Source organism: Monopterus albus, unplaced genomic scaffold (assembly GCF_001952655.1).
Source record: "Monopterus albus unplaced genomic scaffold, M_albus_1.0 scaffold137.1, whole genome shotgun sequence".
Lineage (NCBI taxonomy): Eukaryota > Metazoa > Chordata > Actinopteri > Synbranchiformes > Synbranchidae > Monopterus > Monopterus albus.
Window position 1 is genome coordinate 218368 of NW_018128017.1, and position 27379 is coordinate 245746.

General features: G+C 40.2%; 1 protein-coding gene and 1 long non-coding RNA gene across 3 annotated transcripts in view; one reads left to right on the forward strand and one right to left on the reverse strand.

Annotated features, from left to right (window-relative positions):
• Positions 1–27379, forward strand: part of dok4 (docking protein 4) — a 120520-nt gene that overhangs the window by 42571 nt on the left and 50570 nt on the right. The window contains exon 2 of one of the 2 annotated variants that reach the window (XM_020613701.1): positions 12650–13086. The exons of the other annotated variant lie outside the window; for it this stretch is intronic. Within the exon in view, the coding sequence (XP_020469357.1) occupies positions 13021–13086 (66 nt within the window). The 5' untranslated portion in view covers positions 12650–13020. The remainder of the gene's footprint in view (positions 1–12649; positions 13087–27379) is intronic. 2 annotated transcript variants of the gene reach the window in all.
• On the reverse strand, positions 24743–25710 carry LOC109967847 (uncharacterized). Its single transcript, XR_002275999.1, has 2 exons — positions 25147–25710; positions 24743–24876 (listed from the first exon to the last, which is right to left on the reverse strand). It is a non-coding gene; the product is annotated as an uncharacterized LOC109967847 (long non-coding RNA).

The window sequence follows — 27379 nt, forward strand, 5'->3', positions numbered from 1 at the left end:
TATCTCTCATCTCTTTAAGTTGTGCTTTTGTCAGCTGTGCTTGTAAGGATGAGAGTTCCCGTTCATCTTTTTTTCTATCTTCTTTGTCATTATCAATATACTGAATAATGTGGGCTGCCCACTGTTCAAAGGGCAGAGCATTGAAGCCAATCACCTGTTTTAACCACTGCTGAATTCTTACAGAGAGAGAAGACTCAACAGCACTACGAAACAACACACCAACACTCTGAACCAGCCCTGGGTTCTCGCTGCTGTAATTATGCCACAGTTCACGCACTCTTAAGATATACTGACTTCCTGTCTCCCCTGTCTGCACGGGAATATGGGACAGCTTAACACTCTGAGCCTGTAGCGGATATTTCATCCTGATCACAGGCCAGAGCACATGAATTACCGCGTGAAATGGGACTGAGTCGTCATCTCTATCTGTATTGGCCAAGGCTTCAACTTCCTGTAGCATACTGAGAGAACTACAGGCTGTGAAGATACGTCTGAAATCACCCAGAGCTGGCACACAGCCAGCGCATGCACTCAAAAATGCCTTGATCCATGGGGCCCCGCCCTGCTCTAATGGCGGAAGCTGGCTTTTAATTAGTGACGTATCTTGGAGAGAAAACGGCGTGTAATGTCACAGAAACGCCGCCCTGTGCTGTCTCAGTTTGGAGTAGCGGCATTTGAGTCGCAGGTTTCTCCAAACATGCATGTATATTGCCTCTGTGTCTGCCCCTGCGTCTTAAAAAGGCAGTATAGGGATATTTTCTCTCACTACAGTCATCACTTGAGCTTTCACTTTCAGACACAGCCTGCACAGCTCTGTGACAATTATGCTTTTTCTTCCCTTTAGCAGAAGCAGTACAACAACTGGAAGTCTGAGTTTTCACCGAATGATTACACGCTTTTAGCAAATTCTTCACAGCATCTGAACCAACTGCACTACCCTGACTGGAAGTGCCTGGCTCCTCACTGCGTGGGGCAGTCTGTGCCCCAGATCCTGCAATTACGCCATCTAAGTACTGCTGCGCGCTAGCCCAGATGTCCTCCTTACTGGGAAAACTTGCCAGTTATAAAATACCTCCTTTGACCACTACTAACGATGAACCATTTTGTTCAGTATTGGCAAAAGCACGTAATGGCATTTGGTGATGAGCATCATTTTGAAAATCTGCCTCCTTTTTATCTTCCTCTGCAGCTCGTGCAGGAGGAGGAGGGGCAGAGGGTGTGCGTCCCTGAGTGTCACTGGAGGGAAAGTCAGAGACATGCGCTGCTTCAACACTCGCTGTGGTTTTCTGGATTTTTTCAAACTCACCCAAAAAACAAACACAATCTTGCAGAAATGTCTCACAATGTTTAAGTTTAGCCTCTGTCTTGTGCCTCTGTAACAAACCCGCTCTCCTATGGCAGAAACATGCCTTTGAAGTCAAGCGAGCAGCCTCTTTAATAAACAGTTTTACAGCTCCATCTGCTGGGGGAGCCTCGTCATAGGCCCCAGACATGCCTTTTTCACACATTTCTTCACACTAGCGTAAGAATCTATCTTTTTACAATGTTGGTTTAAACTCTGGCCAATCCCGGCCGGCAATCGGGCGAAGACGGGGTACACCCTGGACAGGTCGCCAATCCATTGCAGGGCTAACACATAGACGAACAACCACACACACACACATGCACATGCACTCCTATGGGCAATTTAGAGGCATCCTGCCTCCACTAAACATTTCTAATACATACAAGTACCTAACCAATATCTATTTGACTAAAAATACCTAACAATTCTGACTAAAAATACCTCCTACTAAAAATATACAATTTAGTTATTTATTTTTTGACAATCCCACATTTTTGACAATTTGACAATCCCACAAATTGTCTTGTTGCCTCTGGTGCAGATCTTGTACGCTTAGGCCACGCTTCTCTCAAGATAGAAGGGATGTTTGGTTTCCAAGTGCTTCTTCAGCTTGCTTTGCACCACATTAGCATTAGCCAAATTCTCCCAAAAGATGACGCACTTCGGCTTGAAGGCAGTTGGCAACCGCTGTCAAGCTGAAGCTGATAAGACAGGCAGCTTTCATGATACTGTCTACTGACAGTTTTTTTTTTTTTTTGCTCTGAATAGGGAAATGAGCGTATACAAAGTACTGATATAGTAAACTAAAAACTCGTAACTTTTTGTATCGCTGTCTACTGCAGCACATATTCACAGCAGTAGGAGCATCTCCGTGGAAGAGCTACAACTACAGCCAACCCCTACTGACCGGCTACACCGTCTACACTGCTGGTGAATGTACACTCCCTGGACCATAAACTGTATTACCTGAGATTGCAGAGGAGCACTCAGCATAAGTTGAGAGACTGCTGCATTTTTGTTTTTGCAGAAACATGGCTGAAAGAAAGCATCTTGGATACGACTGTTCAGCTAGCAGGGGCAGGCAATTCCAGTCCCCGAGGGCCACTGACCTGCTTATTTTGCAACTATCCCCACTCAACTGACTGCTGATCACCTGAATCAGATGTGTTCTATCAATCAGAAGCTGGAAGATACCATCTTAGACAAAGGTGGAGTGAGGAAAGTCAAAGTGAATTGATATCTTCCAGCTTCTGACTGACAGAGCACACCTGATCTGGGTAATCAGCAGTGGGTAAGGCAGGGATAGTTGGAAATCAAGCAGGGCAGTGGCCCTCAAGGACCGGGATTGCCCACCCCTGAGCTAGGGAGTTGATAGAATAGCATTGCTCTCTGGAAAGGCCCACAGAGGCAGCCTTTGTGTTTATATCAGCAAAGCATAGTGTTGGGATGCTGTTGTTGTCAGCACTAGTAGAGTTTTTATTCTTAAAGTGCTGGCCACTCTACATGCCACGGGAACTGACAAAGATTATTACTGACTAAGGAAGTTCTGAATGAGCTACATGATGCCATCAGGGAACAGTGGACTGCACACATCAGTGTATTTTCCACTGTACTAGGAGATTTCAACCATACAAACCTAAAAACAGTCAGGGGTAAATTTGTGTGGGAAAAAGTTAGATCTGGATTGGGCATCTCTCAAATTGTGACCAGAACATATTTTAACAGAACCAGCACCTCATTTACATAAAAAAGGAATCGAATATATGAATAATATATAAAAAGTCCAAGTCTAATATTTTCAGTACAACTAGCCTTTTACAACAGCATATTAGACTAAAACTAGAGAAATGCATTTCCTTGAAAATGCGTGTGGATGCTGAGTGCTGAAGAATCATCCTGAAAATGCCTGAAATCAATTGCTGAAACAGCTGAGGGATGGCTGAAATTCTTTGTTGAATAAGCTGAAGGATGAGATGCAATAAATATCCTTAAGGAGCTGATCATTTTGATAGCTGGAAGTATGTTGAAGTAAAATTTCCCCATTCATTTGAATGAGGCAAAATTTTCCAAATACAGCTAAAAATTTCAAATGTATGAAGTTTAGAAAAATTCTAAAGAGAAGCATGAGTGTCATTAAGGAGCTGAACATTTTGATAGCTGAAAGTATGCTGAAGTAAAATAATCCCATTCATTTGAATAGGGCAAAATTTCCAAAATAAATCTAAAAATTTCAAAGGTATAACGTTTAGAAAATTCTGAAGAGAAGCAGGAATTTCTTTGAAGAGCTGAACATTTTGATAGCTGAAAAGTATAGTGAAGTAGAATTTTCCCCATTCATTTGAATGGGGCAAAGCTTTCAAAATAAACCTAAATATTTCAAAGGTATAAAGTTTAGTAAAATTCTGAATAGAAGCATTAATATCCTTAAGGATCTGAACATTTTGATAGCTGAAAGTATGCTGAAGTAGAATTTTCCCATTCATTTGAATGGGGCAAGATTTTCAAAATAAAGCTAAAATTTTCAAATGTATGAAGTTTAGAAAAATTCTGAAGAGAAGCATGAATGTCCTTAAGGAGCTGAACTTTTTGATACCCAAAATAGCTGAAAGAATGCTGAAGTAAAATGATCCCATTCATTTGAATGGGGGAAGATTTTCAAAATAAAGCTGAAAATTTCAAATGTATGTAATTTAGGAAAATTCTGAAGAGAAGCATGAATGTCCTTGGGGAGCTGAACAGTTTGATAGCTGAAAGTATGCTGAAGTAGAATTTTTCCATTCATTTGAATGGAGCAATATTTTCAAAATAAAGAAAATATTCATATATATTAGCCAAATTCAAATATTCATATCATATATATACATATATACATTCATTTGAATGGGGCAAGATTTTCAGAATAAATATAATATATTTTGCAAATTATTCATGTTTTGGGGTGCTTGTGTGAGCTTAACTTACAATTGTGCTTTTATTTTGATTATTTTATTTTATTTGAAAATTTTATTTTATTCTGGCATGTTTTGGGGATTTAATGTAATCTTAATGTGCAAGGTGGGCTTTTATTTTGAAAATTCATCACAAGTTGGAGCCTTCAGGTGAGCTGAAGTTACAATCTGGAGGTTATATTTTAAAAATCTGGAATGTTATTGGGCCCTCATTGGGGGATAATTTGTAATCACTGACTTTTATTGTGAAAAACCAGCACATTTTGGGGCCTTTATGTGAGCTTAAGTTGCTTTCAGGGGCTTTTATTTTGAAATTCTGGCCAGCTTTGGGGCCTTCATTTAGGCAATATGCAATCAGAGACTTTTATTTTGAAAACTTGGTGTATTTTGGGGACTTATTTTCAACTCTTATTTTGAAGGCACACCAACCTGTGTCTGTGTGTTTGTGTGTGTGTTGGTGTGTCACTGCACCAATGTGTGTTACTGCATGTCACTGTATTGCTTTGATTGTACACTATATGTTTGGGTTTTATTTGGTGTGTGTTTGTGCTATTCTGTTGCTGTTTGTGTGTGTAAAAATAACAGGTGCATCATTAAGTGACTCAGCAGTTTGAGGACACTACAGCAGATTTCAGTCAAACATGGGCTTCGAACAACTGACAGTTGAAGAAAAACTATAAGTCCTGTTGAAAAAATCTCTTCACTATGAGCGGCAAGGAGGCTTCAACAAAAGTGTTGATCACCTTTATGTCAAAATATTTCAGAAAATGGAGCTGTGGTATAAATGCCCTAAGTTTTGCTTCGAGGGGATTTTCTGAATTGTCTTTTTGAATGGCTGTCTATGGAAGAGTGAGGTGTCACTCTTTCTGGAATGTGCCACATAATTCAAAAACCCTTCATCCTTGTTATGGGTTAGTCCCCCTCACCAGGAGGATGAGGGAGAACTGTGGTAGGACTCAAGATTGCTGACCCAGGTGCTAGTAAAAAAGGTGGTTTAATGGGGAAAATACAAAGTAACAAAAAACAATGTATCATAGTTCATGTACATAATTGAGCAAAGTAGGGCAGAGATGGTGGAGGAGACCAGGACGAACAGGTGAGTAGAGTAGACTAACGGTAGGAGCCAGGAGAGTTGGAGGATCAGGACGGACAGGTGAATAGATAAACCAACCAGGAGGACTGGCGAATGAAAAGGAAATCCACAGCACAGGAACTGTCAGCGTGGATACCAAACTAACGTCTAGATAACCTCATGGAAGAAACAAAAAAACATACAAAGAGATCCACAGCACAGGAACTGTCAGCGTGGAAGTTAAAAGGACGTACAACACATACCACGAATATAGGTATTTCCACAGGTAATTCGGTGTATGCTAGTTAAACGTCTTTGTACATGTATTTGTATAATGCTCCTGCGACGACGGAGCATCTGCCAGAGATTTAAATAAGGAAGGACACTAGTCACAGTAATGCACCCAGCTGTGCGTGACTACCCGCGAGTCACTAATTGCAGGATGCGACACAGCTGAGGTGCAGATCCTGCAAAAAGAGCGAGCAGGAGAGAGAAAAGGCAAAAGAGAGGCAGGTTGCGCCGAGCGGACCTGACAATCCTATCACAATACCAAGGCCATTTTCTGATTCCTCACAACTTTCTCTACCGTTTTCAGGTATAATTTGTGTGTGAAAGCCTAAGGCTGGCAGAATAAGAGCAGAAAACAAGCAGAAAAATTGTGAACAGGCTGAAGGACAGAGCTAGAGTGCAGGTCATGTGACACACTTTAGCAGAGAAATGTCCAAAATCACCATATAACATAAACTGTGAGAATTCAAAATCTGTAAAGGATATCAAAAAGCTGAATATATGTTTAAATAGGAAATGAATGGAAAATGAAGGATTGCTGAATTGTTTAAAGGTTGAATAGTCTTTCTAGCTGAAAATATGCTGAACTGGTTAAGGCTGAAAGAGGAGGAGGATTTGAAGAGTTTCCCATTCCCAAAAATCTGAATACACACAATTGTTGACCTTAAAGAGCTGAACATTTTGATACCAGAATGGCTGTTCTAGCTGAAAAGTATGCTGAAGTTTTTAAGATTTGAAGATTTTCCCATTCATTTGAAAGTTATAAAAAAGAAAAGTACATTGTCTTTATTGTATGGATGCTGAATCAGCATCCACAGTATTATTATTATTATTATTATTCTAATTGTGTGGATGCTGAATCAGCATCCACACAATTAGAATAATAAAATGCAATAAAAACAGGTGCGTCACATCAGCCTGCATAGATCACACTGGGTCAGGTGTACATTCAGTGTTTACATTATGTTAGCTATGGAGCAAAAATGTGAAACAGACAGGCCAATTTGCTAAAATATTTCAAGTCGCAGCAGGGCTAAGCTAGTCAGAAATCAATAGTTACACAGGCCAAGCTGGTCCCAGTTATAAAGCCTACAACTGTTAATGAAAAGATTTGTACAAGCCAGTCTGACGCTGAGGTCATGAATTAAAAATGACATAGGACTGAAGCAAAGCACGGAGTAACATGAGAGAGGACTCTTGCCCCATGACTCTGTTACAGGCTGTTTTAAATAACTGAAAGTAGGAGCATGTTTATGTAAAGTTATTGCTTTACTTAGTTTCTGGTGTGCTCTGAATCTGTGGCTGTAATACTCTGAATATAACATTAATGTGTAGTGCAGTAATAAGGCTGTATGATGAAATATGATGCCAGACTTGCTATTCATTGAACGGATTAGCCTCAGTCTTAATGTATTTAGCATCAATTGCACTCGCCATTTATATCTGGCACTTGTAAATGCATGTCATCTTATGTGATTTTTGTTGGTTGCTTCAAACACACAACAGATAATGTTTTGCCTCTAAGCTGCTTCCTTAATGTGTAAACTATGAAAATGCAACTGTCATTGAGGAAATGTTTTCATTCCAGGACCTCCTCCTCTCACACTGACATGCTGGGACCGTCACCAAGTGATATTCTGGCACCTGATCATTTACAAATGAAGCCCTGAAAACAATGCTGCCAAAATTCTACCAACATAAAATTTGCAAGCAGAGGTAATAACACACTGGACAAAGCCTGCATCAGCATAAGAGAAGCATACAAGACATCCATGTTCCCTCACTGTGGCTCCTCAGTCCACAACTTCATTATGCTATTACCTGCATATAAACCTGGGATGGAACTAGTTAAACCAGTAAAGAAGCTAATTAGAGTGTGGCAGAGCCAAGAAACAAGTCTTTTTTGCTTATTTCGCATAGTTGAACGGTTGAACTAATTATATCGAATTCCACTGTAACAATACCAGAGATTTTTTGTTATTTTGGAGCAGCATTTCAGCATCACTGAAGCATTAAAGAAGATGGCCCATTAAACTGCTGTCCTGTTGTTGGCCCAACACCCATTTTTAATTCTCAAAGCATGTGTTCTACCTCAAGAAGAATATTGTTTTCAAAAATGTGGCAAAAAAATGACAATACATGACATACAGCCAAAGGTGTTACTAGGTTTCCTAATCTGGGTTTAGCAGGATCACAAAGTTACTGACTATATTTGCAGAAAGTCCTGCCATTACAGAGGATGCCATCTATTTTATTTACACTGCATTTGACACTGATATTGAACACTTTCTATAGTGTGAGTGAGAAGAGTTTGAGGTGTAGCTGAGTGTGTTTATGTCTGATCTGCTGACTTGTCAGGGAATAGGCTGAACACTGTATTGATTCAGTGTCATCACACACAGAGATTCGCAAAGAGCCAACGCAGGATCAATGTGAGTGCAACAGTGAGTCAATGTTGTGTCTTTGTTATGATTTACATTTAGTTTTAAAATGCTGCCTCCTGCGTGCATGTGGCCTGGTATTACCCATGTGATGAGGACATAAATCTGTTTACACTGTGGGGACTCAACATCCAGAGGTGCAGTGTTATTTGTTGAAGTAGTGGAACTCGCCTTATTGTCTGGTGTGGCCGAATAGCCATGTGAATTAGTAGCTATTTGTCATGTTATAGCCATAGATAATCTCAAATATTCATGTTAATGAGAAAACAGTAACATTAATATATTGCCACTGGACCTGGAACTTGTAGACTATTTGTACTGCTGTAGCCTGCACTGTACCTCCACTGCTTTGTGTTTTCTATTAAGGTAGCAACACAGTGAACAGGCCTATTCACTGTGAGCCTGCAAGGCTACTGGCAACTACCAGCCACTTTTGATTTCTTCTCTCATGTTACTCAATGCATGAGTTGACGTTATGAATCAGTTTTCATACCTTGAATCACAACTTGGACTTTTCCATCTGATTTTACTGGTTCTTTTGCAGGACATATGCTTTACTGATGATTGGATCTTCAAACATTCACAAAAATGTAATCTAAATAATTTAAAAATGTAAGTTCAACCAGTTGATACAAGTTATCTTTTTCCTCACTTGGAGAAAAAAACTGGTGGAGCGTCATTCCAGTGTGCTCCGGCAACACTACACCCATGTAAATCTCCAAAATGTAAATCATTACATTTTAGAGTAATGACTTGGTTTGAGGCCAGGATAAATCTCCAGGAAGTGAATTTCAGTCAATGTAATGTCCCCTGAAGTGATAGAAACACAGATTTTAATAACTGATCATGCTTCAGTCAGGTGAATGACTAACTCACCGAGTCTGTTGGTGCAATAAAAACATGGTAAACTAATTAGTATTTTACTTTATGTGTAATAGACATGTTAAAACACTCAATTTTCAGTCATTGCAGTCTGTTTTTAATTGAATCTGTTTCTGTCTTTTTTTCAGTTTTTTGTCTTTTACTGTATATATCCAAATCAGGGGCCATGGGAAACATGCACAGTTTGAGCATTTCAAAACTAGAGCTCAGCTCAGTGGGGTTAAATGCTGTTGGGGCAGATTTTTTTAATCACTAGAATGAATTAGCCAGTTCTTTCCTCTTTTTGTGAAAGCATCCCAACATAGACTTGAATGTCAGGAATAGACAAAAATTGCAGAGAGTATTAAATGTGGCTAGTTAAATAATATGAAATTCCAGATGCAAGCAAGTGAAAAATATTAATTAAACATAGGAAACAAAGATCACCAGATTTTAAGTGGCCCCTCCCACCCCCTGTACTGCCACATTGAGCTCCTACCCTCAGGGAGGTGGTACAGAGCCATCAAGAATGTGTATAGTAAGTCTTTTCTGCCTAATGCAATCACAGTGTTAAATAAATAGTTTCCCTAGTTCATGGAAAAGTAGTCCTCCTCTTTTTATTGTTCCCATTATTACTGTCACTCTTATTCCACAGATGGATATTCTTTTACCTATTTACCTTTTAGTAAAATCAATCTGGTGAAATCAAGAAAACAAATGCAATTTGATGCAATGACTTTCTTTTTAATATTGTCATCTCTAGACTTCCTTATATTTCTGATGTTGAGGTAGTCAATACTGTGTACCCAGTAACAGAAGTATGCATATAGAAAAGTAAGGGGAAGAGTCTTTTGGGAAAAAGCACTATATCAAACCAACGAAGCTCATTGGTTTTGCACCACTTGACTTTATTATGCATCATCAAACCTGAGTTGAGACAAATAACTGGAAACAGTGGTAAGAAATGCAGTGGTTGAATTTCATCCTGTAGGCTCTCTGGAGACAACAGCTCAAAATCAAGCATCCACAACAATAATGTCACAGCTCTCTGCAGCCTGAGCTCTGTGTACAGTAGGTACACAGAGCCTGAAGATGAATTGTTTTTATATCAAAATCACAATTTGATTAAGTGTGGTGTCTCAATGACTAGAGCTTTGATTTAAGTGAATGTCTTAACAAACAGGCTGTATGAGGTGAAAGCTGTAGCTAATATATGACCATTTAACCAACAGTTTCCAGGATAGAGTATTTACCATATATTCATGAAATTAAACTCGGCGGTGTTTTCTGGAATATACTGTCTGTATGTCAGTATCAGAACTGTACACTCAACCAAGGATGGTTTCTTTGAGAAAGAGCAAGCACCAGATAGAAAATGCACTGTACTGTATGAATTCAGAAAGACAAACAGAGTGGGAGTCTCTCTCAAAATAAACAAGCCTGCTAACTGCATCACAGCAACAGATAATGCTGGCTAGCAGCTAGATTGTTAGCGGCTGAGTGAATGACAGCTGGCTCATCATGAACAGTGTTCAGAATGTCCAAATGAAACCTCTGTGCACCCCATACTACAGTTTTAAACATGTCACTTTAGAAGAACCCCAAATTCTACCCTTCGTGATTTAGGCCTTTGAAGTAGCTCATCCATTGTCAGTTTTTGAAACTAACATTCTCTCAAGCTGTTCACACAACAATAGACTGAAAGATGTTGAAAAGCTGAGTGGAACGCCAGAGTTGGAGGGTTCATTGATACGAGTGGCATATTTCACATTACACAATCATTTGATACATTGTAAAAATAAAAATGATTACCGGTAGAGGAATTGAAATGCTGGTCAGATTAATAATGGTATATTTGGCGATAATGCTTCATCCTTTGTACCTGGTTGTAAAAATGAAGGGTAGAGCATACCAGAGGCTGTTACTCATCCAAGCAGTGTGCTTCAATTATTTATGGTGAACATAGCGATGTCCACAAGTGATTGTGGTAATAACTTATTCATGGTGTAATGCTCAGATTGCCCACCTTAAACACAATGTATCCTGAAAAGGTGGTTCATGTGAATACAGTCTTGTCATAGTTGCCTTAGAGATACTTTGTCACCTTCCTAATGGAAGAAGACAAACACAAATTACTGATGTATTTATGTTTTTGTCACTGTCACAATGTGCTCTTTATCCATATTCTGCATCTTTAATGTTTAATAGTCTTTTGTGCCTGACTGAGCCACTTAGCTAAACCAATACTGCTATGATAGCAAGAATCTCCCTGTCTCCTGCCAGCTTTCTGTGTGTGTGTGTGTGTGTGTGTGTGTGTGTGCACCTTGCACGTTTTTGTATATATTAATGACCCCTTGTTAAAGTTTAATGTCTTTGTTCCACTGTTGTCAGGGAGATTTACCACTGAGTCCTGTGGGTAATGCCTTCCCCAAAAATAAAGTCACGTCACCTCCTTTATATCAGCTATATTACCACAAGTGAGTCAGTAAAGATGGCAAGTGTTCTCGCTCTGTGGAGGGGGAAGACCCACAGGGTCTGTGTGTTTATGTTGTACTTCACACATGGCTTACCTCAACACTAAGACAGACACTGCATAGAAAGAATCTGTTCAAATATTCAGGTCAGCTTCACAATGGACTGTAAGAGTTTATAAAATACATTACAGCCTCTCAGACTGTGGGCAGGGGATGATGTTCTCCATTTGGATTTTGAATAACTGCATTTATACAGAATGGCCAATGATACTTAGTGGAAGTGATTCTAATAGGACATCATAGTATTATTGTTAAGTATGTGTGCAGATTTTTTTTCATCTATCTGACAATGTGCACATTGAGAAAATGGACCTGTACCACACTGCAAGAAAAGCTTAATGATCAGTATTGGAAAGAAGGAACGATCCCAGCGTCGTCCATGTAGATATGGACATGCGAATGTCACGTTAATGGTCCCTGTGAGGTTTGAGCTTCATTGTGCAGAATGATGTCTGCATGTGCAGTTTGTTTTCACAATCATCTGCTGAGTGGGGGCAAAGTTTCTCTGTGCTCACCTCTAATTTTCAATGAAGTGGGAGGCATCTTGTTTTCAGCAGTTTTGAAATATTTACATAGTTATGCTTTCAGATGTTTTCAATGAGGGACTAAGGGAAAATCATAAGAGTCAAAAGACAACCATATCAGACAAAAAAATCTTATTCACAGCAGAATATCTCGACTTCTCTTAAAACACATCTGGGTTTGAGTCCCATAATGTCTCATCCATCTAACCATTGCCCATACTAGTTCTCCTGTAGAGGGCCTACATGGAGGCATCACATTCACAGGTTAGACCTCATTCTTTTTTATTTCCTAGATACAGTACGTCCTAACAGATGCTGCCTCTGTAGGCTATTATAGCTTTATACCATGGTACAACACAATCACATATAAACAAGCGTACTTGTGCTTTATTCAGATTCATTCGCACATGTTCAAACAAAGAAAGGCAAATATAACCAGACATACAGTATACTGTACATTACAGCACAAGGACAAGTAACCATCCTGAAAATTCAGTAACTGTGTGTGTAATCAGCATTACTAATGGACACTAATGCTGTGCTCCTCACTCGTCAATAAAAAAATACATATTTAAATATATATCCATTTCTGTCTCTCTTTCTTTCTTTCTATCCTGTTGTCTGTCCATTTCTTAGAGATGCCAAACAAAGAACCATCTGGTGAAGAGTGAATGAAAGAAGGACAGAGGAAGGAAAACCACAAGACAAGTGGACGGCAAAGCACAAGAAAAACAAATCCAAACACAGGATAACAAAAGTAAACTGATGGAGTAAAAGAAAGGAGGGATGTGAGGAGCTCCATGAAAGAGGAGAAACCGAGTTGAGATAGATGCAAATAGGAAGTGTTAGCAAGAGGAAACCCACACGAAGCCTGGGAAGAGACAAACAGGATTGAAACTGGAAGCTTTGGAAAGGTAGGAAGAGAACGCCAAAGACCGGTCGGGGGAGGACAGAGACATCTGGATGGTCTCCACAGTGACAGCCAGCAGGTTACCCTCCCTCCAAAGATGGCCTCCAACTTCAACGACATTGTCAAACAGGGCTATGTACGCATGCGCAGCCGCAAGCTGGGGGTGAGTGCGTGTGCGGTTATGCTATCTCTCCAGTGGTGTTTTATCACATCTATCACAAAAGGGTAATCCTAGATTTGCATTTTAAAGATAAGGTTGTTAGCAGGTCGACAAATCTCATACATAGATTGTTCTTCTTATTTAATAAAATTTTCTAAAGTTTTCTAAAAACTCATTATTGCACACAGACCAAGTGTATATTATTGTATGAATGCTGAGTCAGCATCCATACCATGTTTTGCTGGTCTTTATTATTATTATTGTTATTATTATTCGGTACATTATTTGGCCCTTAACTACTTCAGCATACTTTCAGCTAGAACAACCATTTTGATACCTGAATATTTTTCAGGACATGTGCGGATCTATTCAAAATTTTCCTAAACTTCATACTTTTTAAACTATTCAGCTTTATTCTGAAAATTTTGCCCCATTCAAATGAATGGGGAAATTCAACTTCAGCATATTTTCAGCTATTTCAGCTATTAAAATGTTCAACTCCTCAAGGACATTCATGCTTCTATTCAGAATTTTTCTAAACTTTATACTTTTGAAATATATAGCTTTATTTTGAAACTTTTGCCCCATTCAGATGATTGGGAAAATTCTACTTCAGCATACTTTCAGGTAAATATGCATTTCAGGTGTCAAAATATTCAGCATTTTCAGGGTGATCCTTCAGCACACAACATCCACACGCATTTTCAATAGGAAATGCATTTCTCTTGTTTCTGCTATAATGTCTGCTTGAATACCTGAGATGTAAAATGTTTGCATCTTCCAAGGTTCTGGCATCACAGAACAGAGACTGAATGTGCCTGCATTATCATTGCATCTTTGTCATTCATATCCATCTTTTCACATGAGGCTAATCCACATGCATATTCAATGTGCAGTGGACAATCAGAGGTTCTGAGCAGACAACATACTTAGGTCTGCCGGGAGATGTTGCCTGCTTCCTCTGTGCTGTTTGTTGACTGAATGGGGATAGTGTGAAATTATATCACAGAAAATAAAGCTGCGCTACAAATAAAAAAAATGTTGTGCTTACATAAATTTGACTTTTTTCATATCACAATATCGCATATATATATTTTTTTGGCTATACAAATTTATGTTCCCTTGACACAAGCCAGTCATATTGCATTGCGTGTTTACTGTAATCATTACAGATGCCATTACAGATGCCAAATTCATGAAGACTTGTCCGATTCAAATATAAACTGTTTAAATAAGTGTCATATTTAAAATATTTAGCCTTATTTTGAAAATCTTGCACCATTCAATTGAATGGGAAAATTCTAATTCAGCATAATTTCAGCTAGTAAAATCATTAAGGTGTCAAAATTTTCAGCATTTTCAGGGTAATCTTTCAGCACTCAGCATCCATACACATTTTCTTCAGAAAATGCAATTCTCTAGTTTTGTATGATGAACAATATGAGGATACACAGGTTATGAGTTATACTGCAATGAAACTCTAGGAAGGCCCATTATTCATACACTGCAAACTTTATTCAGCTTCTACAAATCTCAGTCCTGGGCAATGATCAGTTGCTCATGACAAGGAGATGTATAGTTTGAGTTAGCAAGAATTACACAATGTCTATGGATTTCTGAAGAAAATGTCAGTATCTTGACTCAGACGGGCTCTGGAGCTCAGGCAGCTAAACCTTTATCTTCTCTTAAACCACTTCAGACTTGTTTCATGGAGTTACTGTTTGTTCACTGATAGTGTTTTTTGACCTTGATTGTCTGGTGTGTTTCAGTGTGTTTAAGTGTGTGTGTGTGTGTTTTTTTAAGTGCTATTGAAAGCATCTGTGTATTAAAATGACAAAAAATACCACAGCACAAATAAGACCAAAACTAGAAGTCAAAAGGAAAAGCATAGTGTATTGTATAATGAGATATGCTTTTGTTTACTGATCCTGAAAGTAAAGATGATAAACAGACATAAGATAATGAGTTTACTGTCTTGAAACAAGGCTGAATATAGCAGGTCAGTTCATTAACATTAAAACAAGCAGATTTACAGTATAGAAGCAGGTAGATCTGTATTAGCAGCTTGTTTTGGTTGGCTTATGAAAACTAAGCTTTTCAGATAAACTATGTTTCCAAAAGACCTCAAGATGTATTTTGTATGACCCCATGTAAGCAGACCACTCTGCATATGTTTAGGCCTGTGCAAAAGCTGCATGTGAAATGCTAATTTGATTGAGTGTGAGTCACATTCAGACTGTGTAGGCAGTGGAATTCAACTTTTCACCTCTCACAGTATGGAAACGAACACAAATCAGTTTGAGGCAGGTTCTGTTCACTGCTCCCTTTAAATAGTCAATGAAGAGTATCCTGATATAAGAGTCTCCATTTTCCAGGTGAGAAAGGGAATAGTGAAGGGATCAAATAGATACTGAGAAGTGGTTGCTGTATTTCTCTCTGTGTGTGTTTGTATCACCAGCATAGTGAAAATCAAAAGTCACCAAGACTGAGTTTTGAACTAGAACAGTCAGCTCTTTGGCCGTGCTAGCAGTTTGGGCTCTGAGGACGGCCATGTTGGCTGATCAGTATGGCCACCACTTTAGTTTACATTGAAATAGCTCAGCACTGCTATACTGCTATTGCCTGCTTGCTTGCTCAAGAGATTAAATCACAACCTGACTGACTGGGAGTCAGGGTGATCACCTGACTATCCCTACTGCCCTACAGTGAAGTTCACAGTCCTGATTTTTAGTCTTGATAGCTAATGTTGATTTGCCATGAAATTTTATTCAGAATCAGCCTTATCGGCCAGGTGTGATGGACACACGAAGAATTTGACTCTGGTACATCGGCTCTCAATGTGCAAATAGTAAACCTGCATAAGGCTGTGCAATATACAGCAACAAAGAGTTCAAGGTCCTGAGAGGTTTCACTAGTGATATACTGCATCTCAGCACTACTAGATGGACTGGCACATTTTATACAGATATTCATGGTCCAGGTCTCCATGCAAGCCCCACTCAAACAGAGTTGATCATGAGTTGAATACCATATACATGTTATTTGAGAAAACATATACAGTATATTATGTTGTTATGGTACGGCTCTGGAATGACAAATATACTGTAGTACTATTTTTTTGATTTTTCCAGGTCCCTTATACCACTGCTGACCAGTGCTCCTGCTGATTTTTGACAACAGGTTTCCTGCTCAACAGTGTGAAGTTTTTTTTAACTGAAGTTTTTTTGAATGAAACTTGGCCATGAATGGAGCAGAACAGGCAGAACATGCTAAAGTTCAAATCTTACAAACATGAAGTGGTATTCATCAGGCTGAAACAATTACCAGGACACCAAACCCCATTTTTGATATTATTCATGGATGGAATTTTTCCTACAATATACATTTAATCTACTTACATTCTCTTATGACCTTTATGTATAGTAGTCTTGGTGGAGTCCTCCATTCCTGTGCTGGATTCAGATTGTTCCATATGCATGAGAAGGTGACTGAATAGGAGGCATGCATATAATCCAGTAAAAATGTACCACACTGGCATTGGCCTAACTGTTTACTGTTCTCTCTTTTTGTACTATATTTAACTTACTGAGGCCCCCTGTGTGCTATTGACTTTGACACTCCTCTGACTTTTCATCTTTAAGAGGGGACATGTCACACCACGTACTGGATGGGTTGGCAAGGCATTCATGTTCCCCTCAGAATGAACTGTAATAACTTTGGCAGTTCCTATGCCATCAACACATTACATTACATTACATACTTGATAAACTGACATTCCCATGAACCAACTTTGTGTTTAGTGCTAATTAACAAATGGTAATAATGTTGCCAAGGTAAAAATAGAGCACTTGCTTCTGACACTGGTTTAAAAATGCAATACTAAAATGACATACTTAAATTTTTAGCCCTTATTTGTGGAGTCCTTGTCTGAAGTCAAGTCAAATTTCACAAATCACAAATTTGCCCCAATGGGCTTTGAAACTTATAGTGCTGAGACAAAAGGAGAAATCCCCCCCAGCTCTGGTTCGAGGCAACATAGTATATCATAGTATGGATCCTTGTCTTTCATAAAGCCGTGGACTCCTGGTGATTATCCAGCACTAGGACACAGGGCTGTGCTCGGTCCTTGTGCTTTCCCTTAAAGAAGCAGGGGTTTGATATGAAAAGGTCAGACGGCAGAGTCAGTGTAGGTTATCTCCCAGCTGAGGACTTGTGAGAGGATACAGTTCTACTTTCTGAGTCCTCCTCTGTCTCCTGGAACTGTGTGTCCACTCCTAGCAAAGGCTTTGAATCAGCTGCAATGCTAAGAATGGTCCTCAGTCCAGAAATTGAGAAGTGGAGGATTTGTCTGTCTTTTCAGACATTTGCCAATGTTTATCTTGCATTTTCTCAGTTAGCACTAATCACACATTGACATTTTTCAGGAGAAATCAAATTGACTGGCCTATGAGCTGTGCTGCAAATCCAAGGCAACATAAGAGCATGAAAATGATATTTGCATTTGGAATTAACTCAACAATGTAATAAAGTCCTTTGTATTCACAGTATGTTTAAGGCGGTAGTCAAATGAACTGGACCAAAGCAAATTTGGCTTCTCTCTCTGTCTCTTTGGGAATCTTTTTGTGTTTTGTTTAATACTAACTGCTCTCACTTTTTTGTCCATCTAATTTTTCTCACTTTGCCACTGTGATTTAATTGCTCTGTGCATTCCCTATCTCCCTCTGTGGTTTTCTACCTGGAGCACTAATTGTTCAAATCTCATTCTTTCTTTTCTGCCTCATTATCTGTATTCTTTCTTTGCGATTTTTCTGTCATATATCTCTCTCTCTTTGGACTTTTTCATTTGCTTTCTTAATTCATTTTCTCCCTGTGCTAGTTGTGCTCCTAGTCTGCCCATATGTTGTGATGTGCAGTGTAAAGCAGAGATAGCTTGGCATCAGTGGATTGCTCCTATTGTGCTCTGGACTTAAAGAAAACTGGATTTTAAGTGGCAAAGTAATGGATAATAATCAGAAGATAGCATCTCTTAATGTTTATTTTTTGATGCTTTAGATTAACAAAACACTGTAATTAAAACTAAAATCTCCCAGTTGGCAAAATGATCTGCTATAGTGCCAACAAACCAATGGCAAAACATTCATCCATTTCTGCCTCTCTTCCCAGACCTGGTCACAGTGGCAACAAGCTAAACAAGGTAGTCAAACATCTTCCTCTTAGTTACTTCCTGCCAGCTCTTTCTTCGGTAGTTCCATGGCATGTCCAAGTCTTCAGCGTGTTCTTGGTCTTCCTTGGGGTCTTCTCCCAGTGGGACATTCCTTGAATTGGAAAGCTGTCTAGGGGCTATCTTAACCTACATTGAGAGCATCTTGACCAGCTGCATCACTGTCTGGTATGGCAGCACTACTGCTATGGACCGCAAGTGCCTGCAGAGAGTGGTAAAGACTGGTGAGAAGATCACCAGGACTCCACTGCCCTCTCTGCAGAGCATTTACCACCGTAGGGTGCGTAGGAAAGCTGCCTCTATCCTCAAGGAACCGAACCCACCCCCAGCACGGACTGGTCACTTCTCTGCCTTCTGGCCGGAGATTCAGAAGTGTAAAATGTAGGACCACTAGACTGAAAAACTCTTTCTTTCCCTCTGCCATCAGACTCCTAAACAGCTGAGGAGTTTATTACCAGGAAATACGTGATGTACTGTTTACATTCTCAGTTTGCACATTGACTGTTGACTGCTGCACATGCTGCTCCCATGCAGCATACAGTCTCTTATTATATTGCTGCATTTGCCGCTTAAAGTGCCTTAGATTTTGTGTTACTTATTTATCTACTTTATATTTCATTTGTATTTTGTGGCATTCATGTGGACGGCAAAGTAAGAATTTCATTGTACAGGGAAACACGTTTCCTAACTGTGCATATGACAAAATAAACACTTTGAACTTTGAACCACATGTCCAAAATACTGTACCTCCCATTTACTGCAAAGGAGCAGCTGTTGTCTTTTGAGTACACCCTAAATTAGTCCAGACACTTGAGTGCACCTGCCGGAGTCAGCTCCTGACCAGTTGAGAGCTAGAACATACTGTAGGTCAGTTGGTAAATTGAGAACTTTATTTGCCTTCATGTTAACCTCTCTCACCCACTTTATTGACAAGGCTATAAAGCTGGCAGTAAATATAGTGTGGGGGGTAACAGGCTGCAGACTGACCATTAAGCCTTTTCATCTGTAGGAACCTACCAACTTATAACGGAACATATACCCCTGGTCACAGGTTTTGCTTTTGTTTCCACTGCCTTCCATCCATTTGGGGGTCATTTGGGCATCATTGCCTGTCATGCAGTGTTTGAACTGGTTTAGAAGAAAACGTGAACTTCAGCTTGCTGACTGCAGAAACAGCAGCAAAGACATTTTTGCAAGTTTTTGTTCTACTTGTTCAACAGCTGTTTGATAACCTGTTCATTAGGGTTAGCTGCACAGTGAGATACATTGTGCTTTATTCCCACTTCAGACTGTGCAACATTTACAGGTCCCCCAAAATGATGACTTGTTTTGGGCATCTGAAATTCTCAGTTTCAGTCTGTTTAAATCTTGTTGGTCCATCAAAATATGTAATTTTATACATAATGTACACAATTATAAAGTTTCATATGATACAATTACTGTTCAACTCAACATTGCTGTCAAGGACATGGCTGTCATCAACGACTCTGCCAAACTTGCGATCGCTCTTGCAACCGATGTTAATAGTTATCTTACTAGAGACGAATCTTAAAAACAGTACCTCATGAAGGTGGTTGCCATTGGTTGTGAAATCCGTCTTCCTTTGAACTGAATAGAATTGTACAGTTATTTCAGTTCCTTAATATGATACTTCTTTTGTGTTTCTACCTTAAAGTTTTGAGTGGTGACTATGATCGGAGCATAAGGATAATGGCTGGTTGCTGATTTCATGTCAAACTGCAAATAAGAGGTTTAGTCAGGGATTGCTTAGAAACATTTTTGGGAGGGACCCCAAAATTTGAGACTAGGCAAGTAAATTTTATTCGTGTATTGTTTTTAGTAATTGGTACACGATTTAGCTGTGATTTGAATTTTGAATTTTATACAGTTACTGGACGATTTTGTTGCACTTGTGACTAATGAGCATCATGCTGTCTGCTCAGCTGTGTATGTGAGAAGCACAGTCCCATCCTTGTGTAAACAGTCACCAACATAAGGAAAAATGCAGTGGAAAAGCCAAGTGGAGCAGATCAGTCTGCTGGATTACAGGTATGGGAAGCTCAAGGTTATGAATTGTTTTGAATGGGAAAAACATAATATAACTTTTATTTTAACCTTTAACATTACATATTGTCATTTTAGAAATAATAAGAATAAAATATTGATTAGTGTAGTCTTAGGTTGAAAAATAAAAGTGTAGTTTTGCTAGTGTCTGATTTTGGATTAGCAATACATTAAAATTTAGGATAGCATTAACAAAGTCTTAATAAGCCTCAGATTTATCTTAGAGAAACTCTGGGATACCCTGGTGGGTGAGCAGTTCCACTCTGTGAATTAACACAGTATTGAAAAAAACCCAAGACAGACTAGACACAAATACAAAGAGAGGTAAAGAGAGAGTTATCTGAGTTAGTCTCTCTATCCTTAGGGTAGAGAGGACTTGCACAGCTGCGGTCCTCCTCGAGGCTGGGTAGAAGGACATCCAAAGTCACACTTAATTTGCTTCCACAGGAATAAGAGGAATAAGCCAGAATAAAAAACAAATCCCATTGCACACTGACTTAAAACAACCCTAGCTGTACTGATGTATCCATAGAGCCCTAATGTCTAAACAGAATGGTCTGTTTTCTGTTTCCTACTTTAGTGTTACCACAGCCCCATGACAATAATGGACTGTTGCATTGATGAGTTTTATGTGGATCACCCTGTGGTCATGGAACAAACCCCACAGCTTCCTATACCAACCTCCCCCTGATTAAGCATGAAGTTTGTGCATTCAGGTGATTATTAGGAGCCAAGTTCAAAAGCAAATGTGTCTGCTCCATCTGTCCATATGCATACATGTGCCTTATGGGTATGAGTGTAGTGTTTTCTCCACATGCATGCAACAATAAAATACACTTTCCATCCTTCAAATGCATCAACACCTGAAGTGTTGGATGCATTCCAAACTTTGTGAGGAGTAGGCTAAACACTCCTTAGCCTAGACAAGTGTGTATTTGAATATGGAGAGAAGTGTACTCCATGCCTGTGACCAGAATTTGAATAGTTCAAGGACAAAATTTCTAGTAATGGCACATTCTGGAAAGCTTAGAGTCCCCTTCATAATGCAACCATTCACCAACAACGTAAAAATGGTCAGCTATATTTTATATTTCATTTGTTTCTCTTTTATACCTTTTAGATCTTAGATGCTCCTCAGCAGATATTTGTATTAAAAAACACCCTGTTGACATATTGATAGAGGATGGAAATCACTATTTCAGAGCACTGGAGTCACACACTTAAATGTGACATGGCCTGAGGCCAGAGTAAATTTAGAGACAACACATGCATAAATGAGGGCTAGTGGATCTCGCTGAGCTGACATGGAAGATAGATCACTTCAGATCCAGCACAGATATACTTATAAAACCCAATATCACAAATCACAAATTTGCCTCAATGGGCTTTGAAACCTGTAGTGCTGTGATAACAGGAGAAATCCCCCCAGCTTTGTTTTGAGGCAACATAGTATATCGTAGTATGGATCCTTGTTTTTCATAAGGCCATGGAGTCCTGCTGGGTTCTCATACTTTCTCTTAAAGAAGCAGGACTCAGATATGAAAAGGTCAGATGGCAGAGTCAGTGTAGGTTGTTTCCCAGATGAGGACTTGTGAGGGGATACAGCTCTACTTTCTGAGTCCTCCTAAAAAGCCAGACTGGAGTTTGCCAAAACTTACCTGAGGAAGCCACAGCCTTTCTGGGAGAATGTCCTGTGGACAGGTGAGACTAAAATAGAGCTGTTTGGTCGAGCACATCATTCTACTGTTTTCAGAAAGTGAAATGAGGCCTTCAAAGAATAGAACACAACCCTACAGTCAAACATGGTGGAGGTTCACTGATGTTCTGGGGTTGCTTTGCTGCTTCAGCCACTGGATGTCTTGACTGTGTGTATGGCATTATGGAATCTGAAGACTACCAATGAATTCTGGGTCACAATGTAGGGCCCAGTGTCAGAAAGTTGGGTCTCTGTCAGAGGTCATGGGTCTTACAGCAGGACAATGGCCCAAGGCATTGCAATGACTTGTAGCCTTGAGACTGTCCAGGCTTTTCCACCATTGTGGTTCTCAAACCCTCAGACAGTTCTTTGTTCTTCTTTCTTTTCTCCATGCTCAGTGTGGTCCACACCACACAAAGGCTGAGTCAGTTTTCTCCATTTTAACTGGTTTCTAGTGTGATTTCTATGTTGCCAGCATATAGAAATCACACTTGTTTCATTACAAATTAAAGGAGCATCACAGGCTGGAAATACAACTGTTTCTGATGATTTTGAAAAGGTGTCCATAATTCTGTCCAGTCAGTTTTTGGAGTTGTGTGGAATGAATCAGATTTGGCTTTTTTCTCTGCATTTTGGAGTGCAATGCAAACAAAAGAAATAACCATAAGAATACCAACAAATTTGTGATTGAAACAATTTTCTGCAAGAAGTGGTGTGTTATCTGACAGAAATGCAGGGGCGCCCATATTTTTGGCCATGACTGTAGCTGCAATGATATGCATTAATTATTACATACATTTATTTTTTATTTGTTCTATGTTTTTGTGTAGTAAATACAAATGCAGTGGTTAGCACTGTCCCCTCACAGCAGAGGGTTCCAGGTTCAAATCCTTACTAGATCCTTTCTGTGTGGACTTTGCATGATCTTGCAGTGCTGTGTGTTTCCTCTGGATATTCTGGCTTCTTCCCACAGTCCAGAAACCAGCAGATTAAGTTGCTTGCGTTTCTGCTATCAGAATATTTTTGGCCATGACTGTATGATGTGAATTTCAGGCCAGAAACCCCTCGAAAATGTCACAATTAATAAATTTTTTGCATGTAGGAAACATCAGAGAGATGAGGGAACAGGTGCATCTTCAGTGTTTCAGGTGAGGCTAATTGTGAATTATTGTCTGGAATTTTAGGGAGGCATCAGCATTAAAGTTATTCTCAGATGTTCAATCTTTGCTCATGAGTTTATTTGGAAAGAAATCTTACATCAGAGCAAGCTGCTTACATAAGATTCTGTTCAGTCATCTTTAAAATGGAAATAAATGGCACCCAAATAATAAATATAGATCTTAATGTAATTATTTTGGGGGGAGGGGGGTTTGAGCTGGGGAAGAAGGTTGTGTCCCTGCCAATGCTGAGACCAAACCTACGCCCTCGCCCAGAAAGGTGCACATAGTAAAATGGTCTCTCTCCTCACTGCTCTCCGTGCCTCATACACACCTCACTGGTTACTTTACTTTACATCTATTTTTTATTCTTATTATTCATATTCTTATCCATAGGAATAATCCATCCATCCATCCATTTTCTATACCGCTTAGTCCCAAACGGGGTCACGGGGGCTGGAGCCAATCCCAGCCAGCTGCGGGCAAGAGGCGGGGTACACCCTGGACAGGTCGCCAGTCCATTCCAGAGCTAACACGCAGACGAACAACCACTCACACACACAATCACTCCGACGGGCAATTTAGAGACACCAATCAACCTATGCTGCATGTCGGAGCCGGAGCTCCATAGGAATATTGATTAACAAAAGTTAAATGACATGCTTTACAAATGTTGTTTCTATCTTTCATTCTAACCATGAAAAAGTGGAGAAAAAAGTGAGTTCTCCCAAAAGCTGTACTGTATTATAGTTCACACAATGGCTGGATGTCTACATCCACTGTGTGCACATCTGTGATCCAAAGCAAGAAAGGAAATCTGCAAAGGTTAAAGGTTGTAAATGAACAATTGTGAGGAATTTTACAGATTTCATTTCATACCAAAATCACTGATATCACAATAGGAAGAAGACCACATCACCTGCTGCAGGGACCCAAATTAGATTTTTTTTTTTTCCCCTCCACCTGACTCATATCTGATATTTTCGCAGATGTGTGAACAAATTGGATTGTAAAATCGGGGGAGTATAAATATCAAACATCTCAGATTCACTCCAAGAATGTTGCTGGATTGAAAATTTTCCTATCCCTGAGAAGGACTTAAACGTTACTTATGAAGTGTCCTACTGTCACATTCAGTGCCCTAGGTGACTGCTCATGTTGCCTATACCATGAGCCGGCCCTGCTTAGAGCTACAAAGGTGACATTATAGAGACATATTGTAGTGTCCACGCCCGTTGAGGTTTGTAGTTTTAGGCAAGTGAAGACTTTGTGTGCATAGACAAAAAGCTGATAGGAGAAGGTAATATATTTATCACATTAGGTCATCGTGCATTTTAGGCTGGACTGAACTGCACTCAGAGAGTGCAAACCTCCGGCAAGGCAACTCAGTTTTCTCATAATGTCAGGATCGGCGCGTGAAGCTGCCGATAATGTCGTAACTCAATTAAAGTGCCAGACGAGGATACGTAAAACAAAGCCATCTCTTTAATAAGAGCACAGACACTGTCAAGTTTTCTGGGGTTTTTTTACTTCAAACGCTGCCCAAACTTGAAAAAGGCATAAGCTAATCACAGGGGATGCAGGAATAACTCAATTTCTTCTACTTTTGTTTCTTTTATTGAACTTTCTTCAGCAGAAGCAAACAGGTTGATAACCTTACAAAAGGAAAATGAGAAATAAAATACAATGAGCATTATTGTTGCTACCAACATTGTGAGCTCTCTAATTCCACATTTATGTTGCAGGTTTAACTTAAATCTTGATGAAATACAGTGTTTACACTCTGGACTTCACATAGCTAGCTTACATAACGCAAAGTACGAACATCGCTACTTTGAATAAGATGACAAACCCGCACGCTAAATAGCATATCATACTGAACACAGCGGTAAAACTCTCTGTTTTACATAAAACAATTTACATACCAGTGACATCCCTATGATTGCCACACCGGTGAAGTGTCCCCTCCTTATTCCAACTGGAGTCAAGCAAACATTCCCACTTGAGCTCCTGGTTATTTAACCCAAGGAGATCACACCCATTTATTGCTCTTCCACAGGAATCAGGACGATGAGCCGCCTGACATCTCTATGGAGGATTGTTGCAGGAATCTTAGTAGTGTTTTTGGTAGTTTTCATGCCTTTCCTTGGGTCTCCTTCCAAGCAGGTTTCAACGCTGAGACAGGGTAGCTTGGGAAAGTCTGGACATGCATGTCTCTCACAACGCCCTTCTCATCAGGATTGACACTGACCACCCTGGCAAGTTTGTACTGACCCCTCAAAGCATTCTGATCAGCGAGCCAGATGATATCTCCCACAGCAACATTTCATTCCCTGGTGTGCCACTTGCTCCTGACAAACAGATTTGGTCTTGCCAATTGGCACCACTTGTTCCAGAATTTGCCCACCTCTGCTTGGATGACCCTTATTCTCTTGTGAGGGTATTCTTTGAACTGGAAATCCCCTGGGTCCCCTTGGGGTGCAGCTCGTCCTAACAGGAGTGAGTTGGGACTAAAGTTCTATGAGGGCAGGTCTAGCCCTGACAAAATTTGAGCCTGGATCAGACCACACCTTCCTTGGGTGACCTCTAGGAAAGTCTGAAATTCTCTCCATGTGAAAGTGTTGTTACTGGCTAGGTTGTGCAGTGCTCGCTTCACTAGCTGCTTCGGCTGCTCCATTCCTGTGAGGTGAATCAGCAGGATGAATCTTCCAGGACCACTCAGTACCATTTTTAGCTGCTTTCTCATCCACTTTTGACTCCTCCAAGAGGTTTAGAAACCTGTAGGGTTCTATGAGGGCAGGTCTAGCCCCAACGAAATTTGAGCCTGGATCAGACCACACCTTCCTTGGGTGACCTCTCAATGCCGTGAACCTCTGGTAAGCCATCAGGAATCCCTCAGCTGATTGGTCACTGACAACATCAGTGTGTATGGCCCTTGACGCCATGCAACAGAAGACAGTCCCCCAGACTACTTTGAGTTTTACTCGTTTCTTTACTTCATCCTTCATTTCATAAGGTCCAAACAAGTCCACAGCTGTAAACTCAAATGGTGTTGCTGGCTCAGCCCGCTCTGGGGGCAGATCACTCATGATTTGTTGACACTGCTTCACTTTAGCCTTCCTACAACTCACACAGTTGTCTACTACCTTTTTGGATAATCGCCGACCTTTGATCACCCATGCCTTCTTTCTCATCCTTAGGAGTGTTCCTGCTACTCCCTCATGATTTGCACAGTGAACTTCTTGTGCCAGTAGCAGCGATATCCAGGCCTCATAAGGCAGAATGGGTACTACAGTTTTGTTGTCTCTGAAGACCTGAATCCTGCCTCCTCAGACTAGAAGTCCAGAGTCTTTTTAACTTGGATAAACTGCTGAAGTGCTTCACATCCACAATGAACTTAGCTGCATAGCCCGCCGGCCTTCTCTGGACTTTGCCTTTGCTGAGTTCCTGAGCTGCTAATACGAGGTCCCTGAAAGCATCTTCACATTCTCTGGCTGTTAATGCAGCTACTTTACTTTTCCTTGATGACACTTCCTTCCTCTTTGCTTGACTTGCTGCTTGGTTTTTTACTTCTAGCCATGTCTTAGCAGCCCTCCACACCCAAGCAATGGCACCAATTAACTTGGATAAACTGCTGAAGTGCTTCACATCCACAATGAACTTAGCTGCATAGCCCGCCGGCCTTCTCTGGACTTTGCCTTTGCTGAGTTCTAGCTCAGGTTCAGGGCACCCTCTAGAAGATAGTGGTTCAGTGTCAACTCTGCTCAGTACCTCAGGGTTCTTTGCTATGGAATTATCTTTCAAAGTAAACTCCTAGCGTCTTTTCGCTTGAGGTCTAGTCACTATGGCTGAAAATGCCTTCCTTTGGAGCCGATTCACATTTTCTCTGGCATGAGCTACAACCTCACTTGCAGACTTCACTGGCCCTACTTCTCAACTGGCCACCTCAGGAACTCTGGTCCTCTTTGCCATGCAGTGTCCTCCCCAAGGTCTTTAGGTGCTGCTCCTCTTGTGACAATATCAGTGATGTTGAGATTGCCTGGAATTCACCACCAGTCTTCAACTGGCCCAGCTTTTTGAATCTTTCCAACTCTGTTGGCATAAAAGGTTTGGTAGCCATAGCTGTCTCGCTGAATTGCTCCCAGCACTGTCCCCCTG